The following is a 27,396-nucleotide window of genomic DNA, read 5'->3' on the forward strand; positions in this document are numbered from 1 at the left end:
CCCCTGTCTCGTGCAGTTTGGGCAGAGCTCGAGCAAGAGGAAGGGTCGACCTTCGTTAGAATAAAGATGAAGGCAGCCTGCCAGAAAGATAAACAGAAAAAGGGCTGGGTGAGAGGTGTGGAGAATCCCTGAAGCTGAGGGGCTTTGCATTTATTATCATTTTAAGTGCCTGAACAGCCAAAACACCCAGCTCCATTTTAATGCATGTTCTCTTTAAAAATAAATAAATAAATAAATAATCGTGCTTAATTGCTCCACTTAATTCATTAAAGGATTACAGTGAAGACTAAAGGAAAAAAAGTGAAGGATGACGGGTGGTTCTGGCATCCTGCTCCAAACCATCCATGTGTGCTTTGGACATCGCACAGACTCGAACGTGACTCCGCCACCCAGCGCTCCCAACACCATTCCCAATGGTGCAGGGGGACCCTGGTGGGCAGCTGGGACCCCTGGGGGCACAGCTGCGGGCACGAGTAAATCCTCCCCAGTGCTTTTGCAGCTCCAAATCCTTCCCAGGAGGCAGACCATGCTGTTTTTGTTATTATTTTTATTATTTTGGGAGGCTGGTTTATCACTCAGACCTGTTTTTATTGGGGTTCCCATGGTTTTGAGGTCGGGCTGATGTACTTTGTGCGGATGTGCTGGCTGAGAAAGGGTTACGGGAAAGGTGCAGGTGGGCAATTGGGGCCTGATAAAGGGGAGGGGAGTGGGTGGGGGCTGCTCTAGGGACTGGGCAGGGGGAGAGCTACATGCCTGTTCCCTCTTTGAAGCCTTTTTGTGTGAAGAAGCCAGGGCCAGAGCAGTGGCTTTGGAGCAGGGGAAGGAGAGGTGTAAAGGTAAGTTCATCTCATTGGAGATGTTTATTTGCTGACAAAATGGAGGCTGGCTTCTGAGCTGCCCCTCGTGGCTCCATGAAGCCTTGCTGGGGCTTTGCCATGCACAGGGAGGCCAGGACATCTTGATAGTCTTTGTGTGGCTTTCCCATGATGTGTGGAGTGTATCGCCTTCCCAAATCAAGCTCGGCAGAGCCTGGTATTGCCATTTCAACACTACTTCTTCCCAGCTGCTGGTGTGTCCCAGGCCCAGCTGGGCTGGGGCTGGGGGAGAGGTTTTGCAACCAGTTCCCTCCAGCAGTGACTGAGTACAGTGGGCCCTGAGCAAAAAGCGTCTGCTTCAAGGCCATGCAAGGGGAGCTGGGTCTCTACCGCTCTGGGAAGTTCCCAAAGAGCCCCATTTTCCCATTGTTGGTGATTAACATCTTAATAACAGCTAGAGCAAGGCTGTCTGCTGTGGTGGATGGATGACCCTAGGCTCTCAAACCCCAGTGCAACACAACGACCAGCTTGGGGCTGTAGAATTGTGTGTGTGTGTGGGGAAACAGCAAATCATCTTTCAAATAATGTCCCTTTTCAGTGCCCTGGCAGGGGTAATTGCTCCTCCAAGGACAGGAGCCTGGCAGCAACCCTGCCTGACCCAGCCCAGGCTGGGACAAATGGGGCTTGGTGCAGATTTCTTGCTGTGGGTGACGAGATATTCCTGCAGGCAGGCGGGTGATGTGTTTGTATGGGCAAACACAGTCTGGATGGGTTACAGGGGGGTTATGCAGAGTTTTAGTGTCAGCAGTTGTCAGCAATGCATGCTCAATGGGGACTTCTTTTTGCAAGTGAAGCTTGCAGTGTTTTGGGTGTAATGTTCATTGTTTGAAATGCCCTCCTGGAGCTTTTCCCCTGCCAGCTTTTATCTGTCTCCGCCATCATAAATATCGTCTCATTTTCTCGCTTTCAAACGGGTCCTGGAATGAACGCTGTGGGCTATCTTGTACCCCAGCCTGGAGAATTCAGATGTTGTGTGCAGCATGCCAGGGAATTTTGCTTGCCAGTAACGACTTGCGTTGTAATTGTGAACTTCCTCTTGCAGCAGGGATCTCTCTCCCCACTTCCCTGGTGAATGCTCGCTTTGGGAAGGGAGGCTGGAGCCATGCTGATGGTTTTTTGGTGAATTTTCTGAAGACCCCTTGAAATTCACAGACTTTTAGTAGAAGACAGGGACTTGGGCTGAATAATGCCTGGAGGGGGAGAGCTAGGAAGGGCCACTGCAGCTGAACCTGCCCCTCAGGGAGGACTGGGGAAGGGAGGGACCCCTTTTACCCCTCCACCCTCTGCCTTCCTCCCCAGCTGGGTGCCTGCTCCTGTTTTCCATTGCCTTTGCCTCCTCCCCAGGCTCTGCCCCACAGCCTGGCCCTGGGCCACCTCCTCCGAATAAGGGCCCGAAGCCAAGCTCACACCCAGGGCAGCAGCAGGAGCGGGGAGGGCAACACTCCCCAGCACCCTGCCTGCCTCGCTTGTGCCTGCCTGTGTCGTCTGACGGCCGCAATTAGGGCAGGAGGGGAGAGTTTACTTAAGCCGGCTCCTGCCAGACCCCAGGGTGATGAAAGTTGGGTTTTAGAGGCGGCGAGATAGGGCCGGGGAGGGGATCAAAGGCATCCTGGCTGCCTACAGCGGCGGCTGGCGATGCGCGGGGCTGTGCTGGCGGAGGCGATGCTCGGTGCCGGGCTCGGAGGCTGCAGGAGTTGCATTGCCATTCAAATGCAGCCTGCGCTGCCTGGCGAGCGGGGAGCAGCCTCCGTTCCCACGGACTCATTTACCTGCTTGGAAGTGGAAAGCGTTCAGTACCTGGCGGGCTCTGCCGAGCTAATTAATTTATTTAATAATGATGCTGAGCTGCTCTCCGGGCCTTGCTGCTTTGCATCCCAAAGGGTGATGATTTTTTAGAAATTCCCAGTGGAGATGTGCCTGGTTGATTTATATATGTGGTTTTTTGTTCTCCGTTTTGTACACCAACGTGCACAACGGGGCTCCGATGTGCTGCAAACGAGCATCCCCAGGTGAGACTCCTGCTCTGGGAGGGCAGTGGACCCTGTTCTCTGCGGGAGTAAGTCCTGGGGCTCCGTGCTCCTGAGGAGCTGCAAGTTGAGCTAACGAATCCAGCCCAGTTAACTGAAAGCAGGAGGCGGCTTCGAGGGCTGCGGTCGCTAGAGGGAGACAGGGGAGCCCCTGCTGCTTGCCTGGGTGAGAGATTTGATTCACTGGCACCCTGTTTCCCTTCCCCTGCAGTCTCTGGGATGAAATCCAGCTGGCGTGGAGGGGTGCAGGAGGATGCCCTGCCAGCTTTACACCGTGGCTCTTGTCATCTCAGCATCCGTGCTCCCTGCAGGCACCTGCCCATCAGCTGCAGCCAGCTGGAAGTGGGGACCAGGCTGTGCACCAGGCTGGGGACACGCGTGTTCTAGCAGGGGTTGGGAAAGCCTTGCTACCTTACGGGGAACCTCTGCCCTCTTTTCCTGCTGCCCCTGGCAAAGCAGTTGGGACAGCTGACTTCAGGGAGCCCGTGTCTTATTGCAACACAAAATGGAAATGCTGTTCGAGGCTGGCTTGCCTTCAGGGACAAGCAAGAAAACATGGGTGTGGGAAAAAGTCTGTTATCCTGTAGGGCAGATGCTGTGCCTGCAACTGGAGTTACCCAAAGCAGTGCCTGTGGAGGCTTCCAGGCACTGGAGACATTGCTTCCCTGCTGGGGCATGGGTACAGGTCCTGCCCGGGGCCTGGAGGGGAGAAGGTGCCATCGGCTGGGCTGCTCAAAGCCTGGCCAGTGCTGCTGTGGCCCTGACTGGTGTGGGATCCCTGCTTGAGCTCTGCTGGGACTCAGCAACCTTGGCAGCATAACGAGGCTCCTGTCGCTCCCAGGGCAGGCTCAGCACCTGGTGCTGATCCCCACGTGCTCGCCGCTCTGTGCAGGTTCGCTCTACCTTTCACCCTGCGCCAGAGCTGGGTGTTTCCGTGACTTGCACCCCCGCTTTGTGCCCCGGCGGGTTGTTCTCCTCCTCGCCTTACCGATTCCTACCCCAAACTGCATTTTTCCCCTCTGGTGAGTCACGCGTCGTGCTGTTGCAATATTCACCTTGCTGCGACCTCCTCCAGAGCCGTGTCCCTGCATGCAGGAGCTCATTCGGGGCGCAGTGATTCAGCTCAGATCACAGGCCTCCTGCCTCTTTCCTGTGCCCAGCTGTGTGTATCCAAGAAAGCATTTCTGCCTAGTGGGGAGTGAATCACCCAGGAGTGGCTCACCCAACCCTGCCCGCCGCGAGCAGGAAGGGGAATGGGGCGGGAGGAGAGGCGAGGGGGAATGGGGCTGGGAACGTGCTGGTGTGGAAACCTTCCTCCAGCCCCCGGGCTTGGGGCCGCCTTGCAATTCAATGCTCGGATTTGGGGCAATGGAGGAAGAAGAGGCAAGAGGAGATGTGGCATCGGGCTGCTTCTGTGCCAGCTCGTGGGGTCCCCAGCCTGCCGGGGCAGAGAGCAGCCAGTGCCTGCCCCAATCCTACCACCCGAGCTGCAGCTTTTCTGCAGCCTTGTGCTCTGCTGGTGCTTTGGGCAGGCTGGGGCACGGCCACCGAGCAGAGGACGTCCGCTGTGTCATGCCCTGGGCTGAGCTCCCCACCGGTTCCCACAGCTCCTCGCTGGAGCTGGAGGCAGGGGGTTTTCCAAGGGGGAAAGCCGGGACGGGGCTGTCCTGCCTGCTCAGCTGCCACCTCCAGCAGGCGGGGGTGGCATTGTCAGTGGGGGGACTGAGCCTTCATTGTGTTTTCTCTCAGCTGTGTTGATTTGCCATGGTTTCAATTTGCTGTAAGCTGGCCCAGAGCAGTTAAAGGCACCAAATTCAACAACTACCGGAATAGATGTGCGTTGTGGCACTGATAACAGTCTTAAAAGAAAGTCCCTGTTCGACCTGTCTGGTCTGGTGTGCTCTGTAGCATCGGGACTATTACTCACTTGGTGCAAAATTATTTTTTTATTACCAGGTCCTGGCAGAAAGGAGCTGGAAGCTGAAGGGGGGGTTGCTAGCTCCATTAACCACAGTGTCACGTCAGGCACAATTCATTGCCTTCACTTTCAGCGTCCATCATGGCTTATCCCACATGGTCAAACATCCTCTTCTGATACTGGGTGATGGGCTTTTGCCTCCTGGGCTTGGGAAGAGGGCCCACAACCTCTCCCCACACCGTGTCACCATCCTCCTTTGAGCACCTTCTGCACGCATGCAGCCGGTGCTGAGGCACCCCAGGACGAGGGCTCTGAGGTGCTACAGCCAAACATGTGATCAATAACTGCAGGGATGGATCTCAGACACACATCTTTGGGGTAAGTCAAGAGGCCCACAGCTCATGCCTTTGTGCCACAGCTGATCCTGATAAAAGTCACAGCTGCCAACCCCCCAGAAGTGATGAATGTGACATTTATAGGAATGGGCAGGGAGTTTCCTGCAAACTGCTGGCTACAAGCACAGCCATTAATACTATTCAGAGATGATCTTGTTCCTGATTTACTAGAGTTGCATAGGACAGGCCCATGGAAGGCACAGAATAAATCAGGTGAAAACCTGAAATGCCCTTGAGTTGGTTCAGACCCCCACCCTGATGAGGGCAGGGGAAGCCTGCTGGGGTCTGTGGCCTGCTGATGGTACCCACGGGTCAGAGAGGATGGAGACAAGCCCTTGAGGGATGCACACAGAGAGCTTGGCCTCTCCAGGGACCTGAAATGGCCAGCAACGTGAAGCTTGTTGGGGGCCAGGAGGGAGGAGTGCTGCTGAGGTTCTGCCCTCATCTCATCCAGAGTTACCAAGTGTATAAATAAGGTGAATGGAGCAAACTGCAGGAAAAAAACAGGACTCATGGGAGAAGTAGGGGGCACCAGGTGAGGGGGGAGTGTGGTTGTATGGGGGGAAACTGCTCCTTAGGGCAGCCAGCTCTCCTCGCTGGCACTGCAGTTCAGCCCTTCTCCCTTAACCATGCTCCAAGGCTGCTGGATGCTCTTGCACTGATTGCTCGGTGCAGTTTGGAGAGGGAAGATGTGGATGCAAAGGAACCAGGGTACCTGGGGAACAGCTCTGCCCTGCTGATGCAGGCACTTCTCCTTGGCCCCAGGCAATTATCCGGCAGCAATTATCTCCTGCGGGTGCCACCCAGAGCAAAGCTCTCCCTAGGTTTTTTTTCCCAGACGTCTAAGGACTTGCCTGGAGAAAGCTCCATGGAGGAGCCTTCATCACCCAGCTGACTTGTGCCCAGATACGTGCTGGAAGTGGGCTTGGCAGGGGGCACAGAGCAGCACAGGGGCAGTTTGCCTGGGCTCCAGAGCATCCTGGGCTGTGGGCTTAAAGGAGCGTGTGTGACTTTTGCCTTGGCACAAACTGGCTTCTTGCTCAGCATCCCAGCCTCCTCCATGGATGTCCTGCGCTGTCACTGCTCCCATGCAGCTGAGAGCAGAGATCTGAGATTAGGAGAGGTGCCCAGGTGTCGGGCAACCTTGTCACAGGGCATTGACCTAAGGGCTTGCACACAGGGGCTCTGGAGGGGCTGCCTGTGTTTTGGGCAGCTGAGCTGGTGACTGGGATCCTTCTGCCCTTGTGGGGGCTTTCCCTGATACCTGGGGAGCATCTTCTGTATGCTGCATCCTCTTGATATTAATTTTTCTTATTGCAAAATAAGTAATTCAGGGTGCATGCTGAGCTGGAAAGGAAAGGAGGACAAAACCTGGGGCTTGCTCTCACGACAAATCAGCGTCATGTGTCCTCAGAGCATGAGGTTATTCCTCACCACTGGGGTCTGAGCCTGTCTCATCATTGGCAAAGAGGTAAATGACATCTTTATTGGACGTGTATCTGCAGGCAAACAGCTTGAGCACCCTGGGTATTGAATCACAGGGGTAAAAGCCTTGAAATGAGGATTTTCAAGCACCAGTAGAGCAGGAATTAGGAAATAACCTGTTCCTTGACCAGCCGTGGGAGTCCTTGCATTCTGGCTAGCTTCATCACAAGCTTTGCAGGCAGGCAGGAGGATGGATGGTGGCCGCGGTCTTCTGCTCTCCGTTGGCCAGTCCTGGCATGGAGGCTCAGTGTGCATGTGTGGGATGGCTCCGAGCAGCCAGGTATGGCTGTTGGGCAACAGTTTGCTGCTATGCAAATCACACGGATGTTTCCCAATGATGGAGGGGTAATTCCTCGGGTATCCCAGGGCCTGGCTGTGGCTGTGCTCAGCTGAGAGTCCCCCTGAGCGATGGTGTGTGGCGATCCTTAATGTCACGTCTTGTTCTGGGCCCAGGGGACGGATCCTGAGCCTTCTCTCTTCTCGGCATGCCTGCCAGTCGCTAAGTGACGTGCTGCTGGTGGAGGTGCCTGTCCCTCTGTCCGTCAGCCACCCCTTGTCCCTCTGTTTAATGCCCATCAGGGCTGGGCAGGGGCACAGGAGCTGTGGCACGCACTGGGGGTCTCGTTGTGAATCCTGGGAAGGAGGACATCCATCGGGTGAGCACCTCGAGCCAGGGCTGGTAAGAAATGAGGGGCAGGCCTTGGCTCCCAAATACCTATGTGTTGAGCCAGAGTTGCAGGAGGGCTTTCTGCAGCAGCTGGCACACCTGCTGGCTGGGATTGGCTCTGAAACCCTGGCCAAATGTGGTCCAGCACATCCAGCATGGACACAAGCCCCCGGTGCCATGACAGGGATGTTTGCTTCTTGGCTGCAGGATCTGAAATTCTTCTGCTCTTTGCCCCAAGAGGGCAATCCATGGACAAGTGCTGATCTCTCTGGTTTATCTGTCTCTAAATGCCTGAGATCATTAAGGACAGGGGAAAGAAAGCCTCTTACCTGACTGCCAGCTATGCTGGAAGGGCCCTCTGTGTTACCTTGTGGTTTATAATTTCCGAAGTCTTTCCGTCCAAATTTACGGGAGGACAGGATGGCTGTAGGGAACATGGGAACGACAACAGCAGGGGCACGGCTCGCTCTTGCTTATACAGGAACGGAGCAGCGAGGCAATTAGAGCATGGGTTGTCAGCAGGCACCAGACGGACAAATATCCTGTGAACTCTTACCATGGATGTACCTGCCCAAAGTCTGTATCTGTTGTCAAGTTGTGCATGTACGGGCTGCAAAAAAAAAAAGGGTGTAAAGTGGCAGCAGGTGGTGGTGTTACGCAGGAGAGCCTGCTTTGAGCGTGCGAGGAAACTTTTAATCCAGGGAGAGGTGGGCCTGCGTGAGGCTCAGGAAGCTGGAGGTGGGGGAAAGTCTGCTCCCTGCCAGAGGCTTTGATGAGAGCCAGTTCTGAAGGCAGAGGTAATTCCAGGGAAAGGAACATAGATGTTTGGGTGGTTTCAGCACCAGGGGATCGCCTTCAAAGCTGGTTGGGCATCCTGTGTTAACCTCGGGTAGGTGGTGTAAATAAAACAAGTGACCTAGAAAATATACCGGGGCTTGACATCTCTGCTTTCGCTTCTGCTCAGCAGCCAGCAGGCCGAGGCTCTGGCATCTGCTGCCGGTTGGCAGGGGAGCAGCGCGGATGTGAGCATTTGACACCAGTGACAGAGAAAACAACGCCAAAGTTGTGCATGTAAAGAAATGTATAGTTTACAAAAGTACACAAAATAAATACATGGACACACACACATCTCAAAACACCTTTGTAAGGTGCTAAAGCAGAAGATTGTGCGTTATCTGTTTATGTGGAAATACATCTTGAGTTGGTAAACACCATTTTACGCTCTTCTCCATATATGTGCACAGATGACTTTCATGGCATGGTATGAACATGACTAAGAGTGAATATTCCTGCTAATCGAGATGAGAAAAGATATGGAAACACATAAAAGACGAAGATTACACATTCTTGTAAAACCTTCAAAGGTAAATTCATGCACTGGTATACAAACATGCAGGGGGAAGGGATGTACCCAAACACATTAACAGGGAATTATACCCATGGAGAGCCCAGCAGTCCCCCTCTCTTTTTGGATGGCTGTTTATGATGGTAATTAAAGCCCCATTTGGGTGTTACATCTTGCTGTTTGCTGCGGTCTTATAAATCCTTCAGCAATTTGAACTCTGCCGTGAACAAAGGTGTTGCAAAGGGTGGAAACAGAAACAGAGAGCGAGCCGCATCGTGCTCGGCAGAGGATGCGCTGGGCTCTCCGGGGAGAGTGGGAGGTCCCCAGGACTTTCCAGCCCCGTCGCTCGGGGGCCCCAATTCCTCCCACCCAAGGGAGGCACTCATCTTGAGTACCGCACTCCTCCGGCTGGTAATGCAGTCCTGGGAAGGGGACCTGGGGCAGGCTGATCTCTCTCAGGAGCAAAAAGCTTTTCTGGTGGCTCCACGCTTCCCTGCAGTGCCCGGAGACAGGAGGGATGAACGACGTGGGCCTGGAAAGGCTCCTGAGAGGTAGGCACTGCTGGGGGGCTGGGGGTGGAGGTGGGCAGGGGTGCAGCTGGGAGCAGGCAGGAGAGTGTTGGGGGTGGGCTTGGGGTGGAACTGGAAGGGGAAGGGGATCCCGGTGAGGGGTATGGCTGTCAGCAGCAAAGACGTGGAGTGAGACAATTAGGTGAGGTGTATGAAATGGGTGGCTGGGGCACGAGGCACTGAAATGGGGAGGAAAAACAGAATATGGGACGTGGCCTGCAAGGAAGAACCAGATGGAGACGCAGACTGGTGGGGAGAAAGAGAAGGTGATGAGCGTGCAGAAGAACGAAGACACGATCTCTCTAGCAGGACGAACACTGAGAGGAGCAAGAGAGGCTGCGTGGTGGGGCAAAGGGAACAAGCCAAATGCGCTGCGAGGCAGGCAGGTGGGCCAGGGCCAGCAAGGCTCTTTGGCATTTGCTTTGCTGCTCAACCACTGGTCTGTTTTTCTGTTTCTCTGGCCAAGCAGCCAGATGTCCAGGTGATGCTCGGTGGTGCAGTGGCTCTGACAGCAGCTCGGCAAGTCACAGAGGTGACAGCAGCTGTGGGTGCTCCTGCCGAGGGATCAAAGCTGGAGAATGTGGAGGTGGGACCGAGGGGTGGAGGGGGACCAGAGACCATCTGCGGAGAGCACGGGGCTGTCCGTGCAGCCAACACCGTGATTTGCCTGGTGGAGATGGTGATTTCTGGCTTCCTTCCTAGGATGAGATCATTCCCTGGATTCCCACCAAGAAATCAGCACGCCCTCCCGCAAACGGCTCAGCCCTGCTGAGGGCATCTGTGCAGGTTGTCGCTACAGATGAGTCTCCAGGAGCGCTGAGGGGCTGGTCCTTCAGAGAACCAGAGCCTGGCCACTCGTGGATGGATGCGAAAGTAAATAAAAAGATGAAGATCTTGGTCAGTGGACACCTCCCTGTGCCAGAAGGGCTCTTATCTTCACCAGGGTCAGGAGAAATGGGAGGCACTGGAAATGAGCAATGTGAGCAAAACTGGAAAAGCGTAAAAGCCAGTGGGAGGTTTTGAAGTGTGGTGTTGTTTTGTTGTTTTTCTTTTTTTTAATGGTTAAATGATGATCATTTCAGTGATGATCATGTGTGATCATCATTTCACCACTTCCAAAGCAGGGCATGGCTTAATTCTGGGTTGTGCAAGGAAGACAAATTTTCAATAGATTATTTAGGGCATTCTGATTCCCCTTTGTGGGCTTAGGAGAAGACAGGCTGAGGATGCCCCTGAGCTGCCGTGGGCAAGTTCACAGCCCCATGGAGCCAGCTTTGTTGTGGTGTAACAGAGACTGGGATAAAGGGGGCCCTGCAAGGATGAGCTGAGCACAGGGAGATGAGTGAGAGGGGACAGGGCAGGGAAGGAGGAGAGGAAATTTGGCAGATAACCTGGGGACCTGGATTTGTGTGTGTGTTGGTGCACGAGTGTGTTAAACACGGCAGTTTCTGTTTGTTCTGCCTGCACACAAAGGAAAGATTTCTGCTCTCCCACCCGGAAGGAATGAAGAGGCATTTGGAAAAGCAGCAGCTGAGGGGAAGCCAAAAGGAGTTCATTCACTTCTTTTGTGGATCCTTTGACACTCTCGTGGAAGGAGCCTTTTGCAGCCAGGGTCTTGCCTCTGCCCCTGTGCCTGCCTGGCACGGCCCGTCCCTCGCCAGCTCCTCCCCGGGTTTGCTCCAGAGCCTCCCAGACGGGCCAGCAGGGAAACCAGGCTTCTCCCAGCCTCGGCAGCCCAAGGCTGGCCTTCCCCCAGCAATTCACCCATTCCTCCTTTCCCAAAAGCAACGTGCCCTGACACCTTTGCCTTGAACCGAGTTGCATTCAAGAGGCTGGGTTTGCCCACACATGTTAAAGTACGGCTGGAGGCAAAAAAAAAAACAAAAAAAACAGGGAAAGCTCCAGGGTGGGGGGAAAGGGGAGCCAGAATCAGAGCCCAGAGCTCGGTGCTTGCACCCAGTGATGATGAGGAAGGGGGCAGAAGAGTTCCTCCCCACCTAACATCCAGCTTTACAAGCCAGGACTGAGCACCCTTGGGTGGATGACCCATCCAGAGGATGCTGGCTTCAATAGCCAGGGGCTCACTGCCACGGCACCGCAGCTGCTTGGGCTGGTGGCAATGGGGTCTGGGGGCAGAGGGGGGAGGAGGAGGAGGAGGAGCAGGAGGAGGGCTTGGGTACAGCAGTGTGGGACAGCTGCTGGGCACAGCAGCTCTTTGAAGGGCATGAAAATCTGCACTGGGGCTAAAACCTGGATCCCGAGTGATGGGGGATCCTCTGATCACAGGTAAGGTGAGGATTTCATTAGGGGCACGGCGAACAAGAGGAAATGGCAGCAGACCCACAGGATGCATTCTGCCGTTCAAGCCCAGGCAGACAGACCATGGTTGCAGGTGCAATTAGTGCAGAAGAGCAGCAGGACCAGGTCAGACCAAAGTCTGCCTCGATCCCTCTCTGCATCCAGCAGCAGATGCTTCAGGAAGAGGCTGTGGCAAAGCCTCCAGAGCCCAGGCAGCGAAGGCGATCAGCGAGGTGTTTGGGCAAGAAGTAACACGAGGCATGTATAACTGTTCTGGTCCAACCGAAGCAGCGATCAAAAGGAATATGAAATTAAGAAAAATGTAGGGAATGCACATAAAAATGTGACCCGGGGCGAGTCGTTTCCTAAGAATCACAGACCCAGAGTTTATGGGATTCTTGGAAGCAAAACACCAAGGCTGAAGGTAAGTGGGCTTAATTGGGAAAAAGCTGTGGGGTATGTGGTAGGCCATGAAATAGAAAGTAGTGTAACTTCTTCATGGCCAATGCAGACACTACAGTCCCCTGCACAAGTCATTACCCACTGTGTAATTCCCTTGGCACCAGAGCATCTGGGAGGCAGCCCCAGCCCAGCTCTTTTTGGACCTCCCCATCGCTGTGCAGCGAAGTATCTGTGCACACGTGTGTGTGCTTCCTCTGTCTGTGCTCAGCCTGCAGGAACACGATGTCTTTGAAGGTTTAATGTCCCATCGAATCAAACAATCGCTAGCCACTAGGTTCAAAAATTAAAGGGAGTGGGACTGAGCCAGGCGGGCTGAGCAGCAAAACATAAAGCAGGGGATCGTATCAGACACGTGTCCTCTAGACCGTAAGGCTTCAGCCCAAAAGAAAAGAACACAGCAGATACATGGGGTTCAGGAGCTGCTCAGCAAACTGGAGCAGGGCAGGGGGTTAACCCAGTGGGTTTCCAGCAGCACGTTCAGCGCAGGCAGATGGATCTCCTGGTGTGAGCCTCGGAATCCGGGCAGCTGTAGGAGCGTGACTGGAGCAGCCACAGTGACCCTGGCTTGTCACCTTTTTGCTTCCCCTGCACTTGACTATTTAAGCCACAAAACTTAATGCAGCACTTAGGCCACAGTGAGTTTTGTTGTTTTTTTTTGTTTGTTTGTTTGTTTTTTGCTGTTTTTGTAAAAGCAAGGCTCAGGGAAGGAGACAGGGAGGCACTAATCTCCACACAACTCTGTCACTCCCATCTTTTCTCTGACGAAGGCAGGCAGGATGATGCTCAGCACTCTGTGTTGCTGCCCCGAGGACCACCACCGAACCCACAGAGCGAACCAACCCTGCCTGCGAAGGCACTGCAGCACTCGGGCAGGCTGTGTGTCTGTCAGGCTGCCTTTGGATCCAGCGCTCGCTGTGATTTTTCTATTTTCCTTTTTTCAAGTTTGTAAACCATGTCCTCAGTCAGCACTGACCACAGGGAGATTTTCCACTTGGAAAGTACAGTCAAGTTTCTTTACTGCTGAGCAGGCACTGAAAGGCTCAATTTCGGCTGTAACAGGGCAGGGGCTGTTCTCTTCCACCCTGCTGACCGTCTAGGTCTGAAAGCTTAAAAAGGCCAACTTATTCCTCGGGTCCTGATGTAACCCCGCGCATGGCATTTGCCCCAAGGCAGTGAAATTCCAGCGACTTGATGCTCCAGGCTGTGACCCTGTAAGGGTTAGGAGCAGCCCAGCTGCAACCTCCCGATGCTCCCTCAAAGCCAGGACAGCTGCGCTGTGATTCGACGGAGCTGGGCCCTTGGGGCTCTGCCAGACATGAGCATCGTCCTCTTGGATGGGATGCAGCTTTGGAATTGGATCCCTTTGCCTTCCCAGCTGGTCCCTGCTGGTCACCCTGTGTTCCCTCAGCCGAATCCCTGCTGGCGGGTGGGACTTGTGGGCAGCGTGGTGGGATGAGCCCTGGGGCTCAGGGTTGGGGCTCTTTGTGTGCCTGCCTGCTCAGCACCCTTCACCTAACCCCTCTGGGCATTAGCTTTCCCAAACCAAACACGAGAGCAGTGCGAGTACCTGTGCCTGCTGCCACAGTGACCTCGTCTGCCTGAATTGCTTCAGCTCATTCCCCATCCGATCCATCACGTTCCCCATCCAGTCCCCCGTAGCTGAGTGCTGTGAGCAGCAGGAGCACCCTGAGCTATGGGATGTCAGTGCAGCCCCCCAGATCCCTCCTGGTACCTATGACCATGTCCTCATGAGCAAGGGCCCGTTCTGAGGGGTGCAGAACTGGCGTACACACAGCCAGGAGGAACCCTGCCTCAGTTTCCCCATCATTATGTAGATGGCTAGCAGGACTGCACGGCTTATTCCAAGCCGTATTCTATTCCAAGCTTGTTCTATTTGGTAATGATTTAGCACCCCCCAAAGTCCTCTGTTGTTGTTACACTCTGCAAAGTGCTCCTCTGGTGCTGCAGCACGTTACAGCCGTGTGGCTCCTGTGCTCCTGCATGGCAGCACTGACACACGGTGGGTCCCCAAGGCACATGCAGCCCTTCCCAGACTCCACACAAATGGCCCCAGCCCATCTTCTCTCCCGAGCCACGTTTTTTCACATTAATGCCTTTTTTGGGGATGGTTAGATTGAGGGAACTAAGCATTCACCATAGGCACGGAAAAATCCTGATGAAGACCCTCAATATTTGGTGACTTTGGGATCACGGAGGTCAGCCCTGAGACTGGAGCCCAAAGCACAGGGGTCTTGTGTCTGCACCACCCATGTGCGACCCCCCCCCCGGTCGGGGTGGAAAGGAACAGAGGGACATCGCACGCTCGTTTAGTGTCAGTGTTTCAAATCAGTACTTTTTATTACAGAGACTCATCAGGTTGCTCACACTGTGGCAAGAATTTAATAATATAAGGCACAGGGAACATTCAGAGGTTAAAAAAAAAAAAAAAAAGAGATCTCAGCCTGTGAGACTTAACCATCCCTTCGCTCCTGTCTGCACACTTTCTATAAAGCAAAATCCAAATAACTTCTCCCTTCCCTCCCGCCCATCCTTTAACCCAAAAATCCACATCAGGAAAAAACACCGCATCATCCATGTGGCAAGCACGCCCCTCCGAGCAGAAACGTCCCCTCCAAGCCCAGCACAGCTTCCCTGGGAGAACAGGGCTGGAATTTAAGAGCAACCGAGGCAGAGGTGGGCACCGTGACCTGGGGAGCCAAGGGCTTGATCTCAGCGACAGCAGAATTGCACCAGCGGGGTCAGCCGCGAGCACCCACGTCCACACCACATCTCCCCTTTGCAGCAGAGAGAACACAAGAGCAGTACAGTCATCGAGTAATGGTAAAGCACGTAGCACTTTCAAACCTTTATTTCTTGAGGGGATTTTACAGGATGGGATGACTTTTTTATTTTATTTTTTTGTGCATTTTCCTGTTTGTTTCTTGGATTAGCCCTTTTTTTTTTTTTTTTTTTTTTTGGTGCCCAATGATTGTTAAATTCAAGCCCTGGGAACGATTTAAAAAAACTCAGAACAAAATCCTGTCTTTCTATGCCTTCCTCACCCCTCTCCATCCCCCCTACCACGAGCTGGGTGACCACTACGTGATCACCCGCCCCGACAGCCCCCTCTGCCTACATCCCCTGGCTCTGCCTCCTGTGTGCTCTGAGGCTCGGGCAGTGAATCAGCTGAGACCTTTGTGTCCGTGCCGTGTGTCTGAGAACGTGCCATTAGTAAGGAGATAACAGGAGTCGGTCCGAGGGCGGATACAGAGTGGGCATTTCATCCAGGAACAGGGTCGGTCAATCGTAAAGGCACGTCGGGGAGAGAAAGGGCTGGTGAGAGCATGTGGAGAGAGCCAGGTGGGTAATCTAGTGGTAACGGGTTAGGCTATGAAGGGCTGTTACTTCTCTTAGCACCGATACTACATACGTTTAGATCTATATTAGCACCTTGTTCCCGTGGAAAACGAAACAGAACAAAAGCGGTTCAAAAACCGAAGGAAGTGGGAAGGTTAAAACGAGACAAAGTTGGCAGCGGAGAAGGAAGCTGAGGGTTTAGATCACAAGATCCTTGTCTATGTCCTCTGTGGAAGGAAAAGAGGGAGACGTGGTTAGGGGATGGATGCTGCCGGGGTCACTCCTGCATCCCCCTCCCCTGCTCCCCCCCCACCCAGGACCATTGCTGCATCCCCGGGGGGAAATTTTGGGGTGTCCCCTGCCCGGGCGGGCAGATACTCACGCTCCTTAATGCCGAAGCAGCTGGCCCACTCCTCCAGGGCGATGTACTTGTCGTTGTCCAGGTCGCAGGCCTCGAAGAAGCGGGTGGTGCAGTGCTCCATGGGGATGAGGGGGGCGCGCAGCGGGGCCAGCTCGGTGTGGGACAGGTACCTGCCGGGGCCACCCAGGGTCAGCGCCCCAGCCCTCCCCCTGGCTTGGGCTGCTCTCCCAGTATCCCACCAGTATCCCAGTATCCCTCCCAGTATCCACCAGTGGCCGTAGTGGAGGTTAAGGACGGGTGTCTGCCCTTGCATCGGGCTGCGTTAATCATGAAATAACATGGGGCTGGGGGTCCTCGCCGGCTGCCCCCTCCCCGGGGGGCTGCGTGCCCAGTCATCCCCGTACCCACGGCCAGCTCTAAGCCAGCAGCTGCTATTTCAGCTGTCGCAGTTATCCCCGGGGCCTTGGGATGAAGATATTTTAGGGAACTCTCATCTGACGGTAAATCTGAGAAGATACAAACTGCATCCAAGGGCGATGGGAGCAGCTGGGGCTGGGGGACGCCCCTCTTTCTGCACAGGAGCTCACCTCCCATCTCCTGGACTCCTGCTGCCCCCAAACCACCCTGGTTGTGCCACCTGGGCAGGAAGGGGACCTGGTGGGGCCCCATCCTGCCCCGCCGATGCTCACCCGTCAATGGGGTGCTGGTCCAACTGCCCGAACTGCCAGTGCACGGGGAAGATGTACATGTTGTAGTTCTTCTCGAAGTCGCGGGCCAGCAGCTCCACGGTGTGGTCGCCGGCCTCCAGGCGCTTCTCGTTCTCGTGGATCTTCTTCACCTGCCGTGGGAGGGCCGTGTCAGGGGCAGGGGGGCGCAAAGGGACCCCGGGGGGCTTCGCATGGGGTGCCTGCAGGTCCGCTCTGCAGGGCTGCGAGCGAGAGCTCCCCGGGAGCACAGAGGGAGCCTGAAGGACCCAGGGCTGGGTTTGGCGTTTGGGAGCCAGAAAGTCTCCGTGCAGGAGTTTTGGTGCACGTGGACATGCCCAGGAGCTGCTGGGCTCCTGCCCCAAGCCCTCACCTTGAGCTTCTGCTTCTCGGTCAGCAGGTTGTTGTCCTCGTCGCGCTCGTACAGGGTGATCAGCACGTTCTTCAGCCAGTCCCGCATGCGCAGGGGGAACTCGGTCAGCTCCGTGTCCAGGCAGGCGGGGATGACTGGAAGCCACGCACCGCGCTCAGCACCAGCATCCTGCCACCCCGCCTAAACCTCTGCTCTCCCTCAGCCCGCGGGCAAGGGGAGCCGTGCTCCCCGAAGGGAACGGCCCCACTTACATTTGCAAGGCCCGATGTAGTCCAGGTGCAGCTTGTGTCCCTTCTTGGTTCCCTCCAGGGTGCACTTGGTGGCAAAGAAATGGCAGGAGGAGTCGTAGGTCTTGTTGTCGGTGCCGCAGACCTGCGTGGGACGGGGAGGTGCCGTGTGAGGGGCACGTGAGCCCCGGCAGTGCCACCAAAAGTGGAGTTTAACTTGTTCCCCAGGGCAGAAAACATCTCCTTGGTCACCACCAGCAGAGGCCAGGTGAGGACCTGCCACCCTGGCTCTGCCTGGCTCTGGAGCCAGCGGTGTCCCAGAAGGGTCCCTCCCCATCACCCAGCCTCTGCCCTCACCTTCTCGAAGACTCCAGAGGTGGCCGGGCAGCTGGAGGGGTCCTGGCACACGCACATGGGCGAGTTGTTGTCGTCCACCTCGCACACCTTGCCGTGCTTGCAGTGGTGGTTCTGGCAGGGGTCTGGGAGAGGGCAGGGGGCAAGGTCAGGGGGTGCCCCGTCCCCACCTCCTGTGAGCTGGCCTCACCCCCGGGGCTCCCAGCACAGAGGGAGGCAGAGACAGCACAGGGGCTGCCCCAACCATCTCTCCCTGCATGGGGAATATGTGAGGGTGTCCAGGAGCCCACGTTAGCCCTCGGACTATTCCTGGGCTCCTTTCTGTAGCCATGCATTGCAATAGTTTTTCTGTGCTGTGGAGAATCGAGTGCTGGAAGAAGTCCTGTACCTCCCTGGCTTTTAAACATGCATCTCAGATGTCACTGTGCTCATGCTGCACCCTTCCCAAAGGAGCCCCTCACTGTTTGGGGTGCCTAAAGGTCCCCCACCCACAGAAGGAAGGAAAGTCCCCCACTTCCAGAGGGCAAAAGGTGCAGGGCAGGGAAAAAGCGACTTACTCTCTGCGACGATCTCCTCTACATCCTCTGTGGGTTCCTCAAACTCCCCCACCTCCACCTGGACGGGGTTTGCCCCCACAGGCTCCTGCAAAAGAGGACAGTGCGCGTGGTGGGGTGCGCAGAGCTCAGCCCCGGCAGCCCCCCACTGCTGCTGCTCCCCCGAGCCTTGGGGATGCTTTGGAAGAGCTGATGGGAGAGCTTCTTCCAGAGAGTCACTGGTATTTGGAGGAAGAAACCCAAGAAGCACTGCTGGTTGCCACCACGGGGCTTCCCAGAGCACCAGAATGGGAGGTTTCTGAGCCCTTTGCTCTCCCCAGGGCGGTGGGTGCCACGAGGGGTGGGTGCTGAGGAGGAGCAGGGCCACCTACCTCTGTGGTGGGGTCCTCGATGACCTCCGTCTCATCGGGCAGGGCCTCCTGCTGCAGGGGAAAAGGACCGTGAGCTGGGGCCCGTGGGGACGACGGTCCCACTGGGGCGACATCCCAGGGCCACCCTCGGGTTTCCTCTCCCCCACTTCCCCATCCCATGGGGACCACGCAAAAAGGTGAAGCCACTTCTTGCTTCCCGTGTGGGCTCCTGGTTTTATTCATTGGAAAAGAAATTCCCCGACAGATCCATCGGGCGTTGGATATGTCCCGTGCAGCAGAGAGGCTCTGCTGGCTCCCTTACTTACCGGAGCTGCCAGGGCTTTGCCTGCCAGGCAGAGAAGGAAGAAAATCCAGGCTCTCATCTTTCAGCAAACCCTGAATAAAGGAGAGGAAGAGGAGGGATGAGGAAGGAGGTCACTCAGCTCCGGGCTGAGCTCACGGCCGGCAGTCAGACATGCAGAGAAGGTTTTCTCCATTTCCTGCCTTGTCTGGTCAGCGCTGCAGCCCCACATGATGGCATTTCTAGCCAAAACCTTAAGCCAAATGCTGTTTCCAAGGCAAATTCTTTTGATTTTGCAACATGGGAAGGTGGGGGTGAGATCTCCGTAGCTTTCCAGGATGCATTAGGAAAATTGCAGTCAAAATGGCAGTTCCCCTTCCCTTCACATAAGCTGTTTTGGCCAAAAAAAAAAGTCATGTTAAAAGCCCCTGATACGAGTCCCAGGTACAGGCAATGAAACTCCACCATTTTATTTGCTACTCAGAGGAAAAATGGAAGTGGAAAAAGGAAAAAGGGGACAAACAGACAGTGAGACTGTCAGCTTGAGAATTAAATCCCTTAAAAAATGCTTCTCACATGGACACACGTCTGTAGGGGCGGCAGGGACCAGGCTTCCATCTCCGGCATCCCCAGATGTGGGGTTTCTAATACACTTTCTCCCTTTCCTGCTCAGACCTGATGGTCCCCAGGCTGGCTTGGAGGGCACCAGGACACCTCAGGATCGTATCCTGCTGGGGGACGAGCTCCAAGAGGAGGAGGACTTTGCACCCTCCAGACCTGGGCTGTTTCAGGGATGGTGCAGGATGAGTGAGCAGCCCAGCTACACCAGGCTGCGATGCGACCCAGGAGGAGAGCTGCAGCTGGTGAAACCACCCCGTGTGTGTGTCCCCCCCCCGCCCCGGTTCCTGTTTGGCAGGATGGAGCCCTTCTGTGCCAGGGCAGCGAGGAGCTCAGCTGGGTGCTTAATATGCTGGCGGCATCCCTGCCAGCCAGGGGAGCGGGACGCCTTCTCCCTTCCGCCTGCCGGGAGAGCGAAACTCCCCCCGGAGGAGGTCTGTCCTCCTGCCAAGGCTCCCCCTGCTCCCTTCCGCTCGTCCTCCTCCTCTCCACCTGCGGGGACAAGGATGGGAGGGCGGGTGGCTTTGCTGGGACAGATGGTGCTGGGCAAGGTGCTCCAAGCATCCTTTCGCCTCCTCCCCGTGCGGGATGGCCTCTGGATATAAAATGTGACAATGCTGCCCCGCTGGGACACATAGTACCTAGATTAGCTGTGTTCAGCCAGGCAGAGGCTGAAATCCTCCTTCCAGCCTCGCAGCACCACCCAGACCCGGCTCACCCTGGGATGTTAGGGAGCTGGGAGCACGGGGCTGGCGGGGATGACTGCTGCGGGGGGGGATATGGGATGTGTGGGGATGGGGGACAGAGCCTGTTTGCTCCCACTCGGTATGTGCCATCCCATCCCATCGCCTTTATCGGCTCTGGCAGCTGCTGAGAGCCTCCTGGCATTTGCCAGGAGCTGCACTGGGATCACTGGCTCTTCCCTTCTGGTGAGGTGGCTTTCTGGGGGCAGGGAGAGGAGGTGGAAAAGTACTGAATCTGGCCATTTCCTCCTTCGCTGCCATCCCCTGGCTTGTAGAGGTTTCTCCTGGGCTTCTCCCAAGGGGCTTGTTTGCCTTGGAAGTTGTTCTAAGGTTCGGTGGTGCTTGGTGGGCAGAAACACAGCAGAGCCCAGCCGGGAGCAGAGGGCAGGGCATGGGCACATGGGAGGTGGCATTAAGGAGAACCCAACCCCAGACCAAGGCCCTCTCAGATCATTTCCCCAGGCCCCAAAATACCTAAGTTTCCAAGTCTGCATGCAGTGAGCCAGGCTCAGAGAATGCCATGCTTGCCAGGAGCCAGCAGACAGTTGGAGCTGCCGGTGTTGTGTTTGGAGGGTGAAGGAGCATGAAAGAGTCTGAGCAAACAAGCCTGCAGCGCTGTCTCATGCCAGAGATAGGAAAATAAGTTTATTTGAAAAACAACATCCTCCTGGATTCGGAGGCTGTGCGCAGAGGACATTGCAGTGTCTGTGAGACCCTGGCTGCTTTGCAAGGACACAGTCTTTCCTGAATGTCTGGTGGCCAAAAATCCTGAAATAACAGCTCAGGAGCCCTGCACGCAGCTTCGCCCCAGCCCACAGAGCAAGTGGCTGCTGCAGGACTCCCTCCTTGCCACGGTCCTGCCGTCCAAGAGGATGCTACCTGCCAACAGGTACCAGCAGGAGCCAGTGCTTTCTAAGACACTGGAGACCTGCACACCCTGGGCACAGAGAGGGCTGCTGAACATGCCGGGCAGAAGGCACACGGGGCTGTCAGCGGCACGCAAGGGCTAACACGGCTGGGGTGTTGGCACAGGAGCTGGGCTGCTCCCTGGGAGCTGTCACCACAATGAGCTTGAAGCTGTTTGCAGCAGCTGTGGAGCAATAGTGCTGCTCTGGCTGGGCTACTGAGGGGGTGCAGGGGGAGGTCTCGCTGTACCCAAACCAAACTCCAGCTAAAATTGAGAGAAGCCCCCTCAGCACTTAAAGGCCGCCACCGGCTCGCCCCAGGACAGCAGATGTGCCCTGGGTGCTGGTGGGCAAAGCTCCCTGCCCGGGGCACACACCGCAGCGAGCTGACCCCACAGCCCGGACAACACTTGACCCCACTTGCATCCTAAGTGGGGACTTCGGCTCCCACTTGCTGTGTAAACACGGCCTAGTGGCTCTTATTAATGCCTCTCCATGGTCCCTTTTGTCTCCTCCAGCCCAGCCTGGGTGCCTTGGCGGGTGGAGGCGGGCAAGGGCCGGGCAGCGCAGCCTCCGGAGGAGGCTCCTTGGATGGAGCAGCGTGGCCCATGTGGCACTGGCCCTGGCCAGGGTTGCATAAGCCCCACGGATGCCACGTTAGCGTGGGGAGGAGCCTCTGCCTGGCCCCTCTGCCAGCTCCTCCCCGAGGCTGCTGCGAGGCACAGGACAATCCCGGCGGCCTCCGCTGCTGCCCGGCCTCCCACCATGGTCAGAAGTGGGCAACGGCGGGGCAAAAACCCTCCCATGTCTCGCTGTCAGGGTGGTGACACAAATTGTGGCCACCACAGGGACACAAGGCGAGGGCTGTGAGCCCACCACCCAGCCCTGGGCTCGCTGTGCAAGCAGGACCCTCTGAGCTTTACCTCGCCAACTGATTTCGGTTGGAAATCTGGTCTGAAAGATGAGTTGTGTGCGCCAGAACCCAGAAAGCACCCCGCAGGCCCCTGCCTGCATGGCACGGCAGCCTGTGTGAGGGCCCAGGGGACTGGGACAGCCAGCAATGGCTGGGCAGGCGCCACCGCTGTCCCTGCCACCTGCGGGGTCCCCCTGCACTCACATAGGGTGTTTGGGGTCACAGAGCCGAGGTGGGTTTGGCTGGGAGAGAAATTCCCTTCAGCTCATGCACACACTTGCAAACAGGACAAATTCTGCCCGCCACATATTTCTGTGCAGCCACTGAAGACATCTGCACCCTGTTACCCCATGGACCTGGCAAAGAGCTGCTGTGATGGCACTTCTAAGTACACCAGGTCTTTACCGAACTTACTAATAAAGTGGTAAGAGCCCTCGTACCAGTGGAGCTGTGCGCTGGCTCGAAGCTGGCCCAGTTTGCCCAGGCTGCAAACTGCACCCAGAATGGGAAGCAGTGCAGTCAGTACCAGGAGTGCATGGATGAGACGGGGGCTGCAAGCACGGGGAGCCCCTGCAGACCGCAGTCAGAAGGGGAAATTATAACGCGTTTTGCTGCCCTGCCTGTGCTGCTGCTTTTGTTCCCACTGGCCGTGGGGCAGTGCCAAAAGGAGCCGGGATGCTCGTGTGCCAGGTGCAAGCGGGTCCCTCTGGCTCCCGGGGCAGACCGAAAGCTGATCTCCCACCGAGGCACAGCTCCACAAAGCGGAGAGCAAAAAACCTTCTGCTAAATACGCTGCAAAAATGCAAACCATCTTCAAAGCATTCCCAGGACTCGCCCTGCCACAGCCGCTCCAGCGATAACAGCCCCGACATCCATCCGAGCAGAGGACCCAGAAAGGGTTTCCATGGGAGCCGACATTCCTCCGGGGCTGAGTCATGGAAGAGCAGAGGGGAAGGAGGAGCTTGCAAAAAGTTTGAAAAGTTTATTTCTGCTCTTCCCCCTCCCGTCAACACCCGCATCCCTGCTCCTGCCTATGTGGCAGACAATAGCCTGGCTTTTAACAGCTGCGCGGGGCGCGACAGCCTTTTATTTCCACTGAAAAACTTCCCTGGCCCACCCTCCCAAACCGCTGCGATTTATTTTTGTCCCTGGGGTGGGGAAGAAGAATTTTTGGGCTCTTTCATGGTGGCAGTGATCGAGTACCCGGAGTCCTGGCGACCTTCCCGGTGCCCCCGATTTCCCTCCAATGTGAAAGTGTTGCCTCGGTGGGAGCCGAGCCCCCAGCCTGCGAGGTTTCCTTCCGTCGGCCGGACAGAAGAGCAGAGATTTCTTATGGGGGGGGACACAAAGAGCAGGGCTAGGCTGGCAGCACGTCACCGGCACAGCAAAGCCAGCTGCTGCCTTTAAAGGAAGAGAGCCCACGGCTCCTCTGCCTGGCTCTGCAGCTGTGTCCAACTGATCCCATGTTATTGCACTTTTTAAAAAAAAAAAAAAAAAAAAGCAAAAAAAAAGAGAAAAGCTTTGTTCCTCCTCTCCTGTCTCTCTCTCCACCAGCTATCAGCTGGAGTTAAACAAACCGGGGAGCGGGACCTGAAATGGGTTCGGCCTGCTTGGAACAAAAAGCCGAGTGTCTTTTTTTTTCCTCTTTTCGCAGGAGAAATGAGAGCGGCTGCGCTGAGATAAAGCTGACAACCCTTTTGTTCTTCCCCTAGGTATTCTGGTGAGTAAAACATCACCTGCCTGCACACCCCAGGCTGTGCATGGTGGGGACGGGTTTGTAACCAGATCTGGTTTGCCGTGCAGGATGCGCCTGGACCTCGGTCTAGCGCATCTCCCTAAGGAAACAACCCAAAAACCAGAGGGAAAAAAGGGAGAAGGGCGAACAATTGAAGCTTTATGGCCAGGTGACCCCAAAGCGTTAAAGCTGGCAATCTGGCAGTGAAATAGAGTAACAGGTTAGGAGCTGGGAAGCTGCAAAGAGGAGCGAGCGAAGGAGGCAGGAAGGGTCCCCGAAGGCTCTGCGCGGGGTGGGAGGCACGAGGCGAGCAGCAGGCGCTCGCTGGGGTCGGAGGGCTGCAGGGCTGGGGTCCCCACGAGGATCCCCATGAGCAGGAGCTGCAGCAGCACGAAGGAGACCGAGAGGGGCTCCGGCCATACCTCGCAGTCCTGGCAGCAGGGCTGAGGAAACTTCAGGCGCTGGGGAGGGCTGGAGGAATCTGCGGGTTTTAGAAGGAGGCAGCAGGAAGGCAAAGTGTGGGCTGGGTTTCCTGCTGCCTCTCCTCCTCCTCCTCCTCCTCCTCCTCGCTATCTTTCCAAATCAGTCTCTTCCTCTCCCTCTCTCCCTGGTGGGCTGTCCCCACCCGCCTCCCGGCTCTGAGCCCGAAATACAGGCAGGGGCACGGCCCTGGTGCCGAGGGCAGACCAGAGAAATCAAGCAGGGCTGTCATTGAAGGGTCTTACAGGGACCAAGACCCCCCTGCCGCCACTCTGCACTGCTGCAATGAGCTTGTTGTGTCTCTGGCTCTGGCACCGGAGGGCAGGGAGGAAAACCACGTCCCCTCGTTGGTTTGTGCAGCTCCTAGCACCACAGCCTGCTGCAATTAGACCAATAAATGCTGTCGTTTTGGTACACATTGGTCCCTGAGCTGGTGTTTTCCATCCTCAGGAGGACGCAGAGGAAGGGAGAAGCCTTTGCTCCTCTCTCCTAACGCTGTTGCCCTCTGGGACTGCCTTGCGGGAAGGGAGAGGAAAGAATGATCCCCGTTTTCCAGAGTGCGGAGAGGGATGACGTCTGAAATAGCTCCCGGTGGGCAGGGAAGTGCTTGGCTTGGAGAAAAGCTCCTCAGCACTCTGGTCTCAGCCGTGGTTATCGTCCAGCAGATCTGAGCAGCCTGGGCTGACTGAGCAAAACCCGTGTCCTGGAACTGTGCTGGTTGAACCCCCTGGTCCCCGCAGATATCACCTCGCATTTTGACCTTGCAGACTATAACCCAGTTGGAGCAGCCGCCTGGCCAGAGGCAGCCAAGCAGCAAAAGCCAGCTGGAGGTGGCTTTTCCCATCTGCTCCCCTTTGTGCTCAGGATGAGCCCCCAAAATCAAAAGCAGCAGCCAAAAAGCAAGGTTGTCAAATTGCTGGAATCGGGGACCCCCCCGGGTGGGTTGGTGACCTGCCACCCATCCGTGGTGAGCCAGGGTGACCCTCCAGCCATGTCACACAGCCAGGGGAGGTGAGGGAGCTCTCCAGGGGTGGCTGGAAGGACAGTGACTTAGGGACAAATAGTCTGGGCGCCAGCCGGGTGAAGGACCCCCATAATAAAATGCAATATCACGTTTTGTCTCGGCTGCCTGGGTCCGTTCCTCGTGATTACACACTACCTTAGAGAAGGACTGAGACACAGACCTGGTGCCTAACTCTTCCCACTGATGGTGCTGCTGATTTGGATGCCAGCAGAGGAGCTGGCCTGCCACGACCTGCCAGGCTGTGCTGGCTCCTTGCTCTGTAGGATGCCTGTGACTTCATGACTTACAACTCTTCTTCAGCACGCCCCTCCTCTGGCCTCACGGCACTTCTGCTGCATGTGAAAGAAGCAGATGTAAGCATAAACATCCGTATGGCTGAATAGAAACAAAAAATAAACAAAACCAAAAGGAAAAGGGGAGGGGAAAGAAGGAGAGAGTGGAGGGACTGTGTCACCATCGCCACTTCCCAGAGAGGCAGCGGATATCTGCAGTCGGGCTGCCCAGGAGGCCGGCAGGGAAGGACACGAGCAGCCTGCTTTACCTGGCTGCACGCCATCCAAAAACCTTCCCCAAGTGCTATGTGGATGTTTCTGTCCCCACAGAGCCATCCCAAAAGGTCCCAGTACGACCATCTTGGTGCATGCTGAGGACAGCGTGGCGATGCTGCCTAACACCTTGTGTCCATGTGCTGAGAACCACTTGTGGAGCATTTTTTCCTCCCGCTCCAAGTGTCCACAGCTCCCCAGCATAGCTCAGCATCACTTTTGTAGGTCCTGTTTGGCTCCAGAAGCCACACATCCCCCCACAGTCCCAGTTCCATGTGCTGGATCCACACCCCGAGGAGGTGAATGCTCTCTGCGCTGGATTAGTCACGGCTCGCATTGAAATTGTACAGCTGTTTCTGCGAAGGGGAAAAAAAAAAAAAAAAAAGAGACATCTGGAAAAAATTTTAGGGAGGAAAAAAAAAGCAAGAGAAAAGAAACCACGTCTTTTCTAACTGACAACGTGGCAATTGCTCAGTGCTCTGAGCTGCAGCCCAAAGCTAAGCCCTCTCCTAATAGCTCAGACAAACGGCAGTGCCAGGAGGGTAATTACAACAGGGATTTCTTTACATACGTGGCGGCTTAAAGCCTGTTTTTGGGTGAGAGCGGCAAGCAGCCTGCCGCAGGGGTGCAGTCACATCTGGAGATGTCCCAGTGCTGGTGTGGGGGGTCCTGGTGTCCCCCTGCCTGCTGGGGGTGCCTGGGAGGGGAAGGGGCCCCCAGACACATCGCACCCGGGGGGCAGCTCCCGCATGGGGACGTGCTGCTGGCAGGCTCTGCAGTGTCACTGAGGGTTGGAGGGGGAGTGCGGGGAGGGGGAAGCAAGGGCTGCAGTGGCTGGCCCGCTCTTTAATTTCAGAGGCTTTAAGCAGCTCCAGAAACGACGGAAAGCTCGCAATAAAAGAGTCCTGGAAAGCCCTTTCCATGCTCACAAGGCTTAGCAGGGCTGTCAAAGAGGAGATTTGGATGTCAGTGTGCCAGGGGAAAACACAGACCTCACACACGCTAGGGGGACATCTTTTGTCCTCTGAAGCTCAGGAACTGGGCAGGTGATGGCCCAAGGGGTGTCCCCAGCCCCAGGACCCCTTGCAGCACTGGCAGGGCTTTGCAGCACGCTCCCACCCCGTGGTCCAGCTCAGGTGCGTCAGACACTGCTGCGCCCAGGACCCTGCCACTCGCTGCCTGCTCAGGTGGCTGCCCAAAATCTGCCTTTGGAGGCAGCAAACAGTGCCAGACCCCTGGGGCTTGAGCTCAGTTTGCAGCGAGGCCAAGAGGTTTGCAGGCTGAGGTTTGAACTCGAGCTAACCCCAGTGCAAAATCCAACTTCATCCTGCTTTAAGCCCAGTTGGGCAGACCTGGGCTCACACATTGAAGAAAACCCGGGGGCTCCCCAAAAGGGGAACAATTTTACTCTAAGAGAAGGAGAAAAATGTGAGAGAGCAGCTTGGTGGAGGTAATACAAGTGGGGAGTAATAGCCCTGCTGTCTCCCACTCACAAATCAGTCGCTGCAAGGAGCCTTTCCTTCTCTCTGCCCTGGGAAGGATTCTCTCGGGCGTGATTTTGGAGAGAAGGATGTTCTTGCATTAATTGCCGATGAACCCTACAGCAAAACAATGAACCCAAAGTGCTTATAAATAAACAGGATGCCCTGGAACCGCTGTGGGAATGTCATTTACTGAGTGGTCATGGAGGGGTGTGCGGCCGAGCTCCTGGCACACCGCGGTGGCACGGGGAGGGGGCACGGCTGGGGACTGGCAGCCAGCTCGGAGAAAGGGGAGTGGGGTGGGCGAAAAAGAAAAGGCAGAGGCATGTC

At 56.0% G+C, this 27,396-nt stretch overlaps 1 protein-coding gene and 1 long non-coding RNA gene across 2 annotated transcripts; one reads left to right on the forward strand and one right to left on the reverse strand.

Annotated features, from left to right (window-relative positions):
- Window positions 1-14,367: 14,367 nt before the first annotated feature.
- On the reverse strand, window positions 14,368-24,148 carry SPARC (secreted protein acidic and cysteine rich). Its single transcript, XM_040573442.1, has 10 exons — window positions 23,959-24,148; window positions 18,648-18,717; window positions 18,343-18,393; window positions 17,975-18,059; window positions 17,421-17,542; window positions 17,088-17,208; window positions 16,837-16,970; window positions 16,449-16,597; window positions 15,781-15,929; window positions 14,368-15,625 (listed from the first exon to the last, which is right to left on the reverse strand). Exons 2-10 carry the CDS (start codon window positions 18,702-18,704, stop codon window positions 15,597-15,599), a joined length of 897 nt encoding a protein of 298 aa, XP_040429376.1. The 5' UTR covers window positions 18,705-18,717; window positions 23,959-24,148; the 3' UTR covers window positions 14,368-15,596.
- LOC121077850 lies at window positions 18,724-25,129 on the forward strand. The gene is made up of 2 exons (XR_005824336.1): window positions 18,724-23,521; window positions 24,467-25,129. It is a non-coding gene; the product is annotated as an uncharacterized LOC121077850 (long non-coding RNA).
- The last annotated feature ends 2,267 nt before the right edge of the window (window positions 25,130-27,396 follow it).

Source organism: Cygnus olor, chromosome 14, assembly GCF_009769625.2.
Source record: "Cygnus olor isolate bCygOlo1 chromosome 14, bCygOlo1.pri.v2, whole genome shotgun sequence".
NCBI lineage: Eukaryota > Metazoa > Chordata > Aves > Anseriformes > Anatidae > Cygnus > Cygnus olor.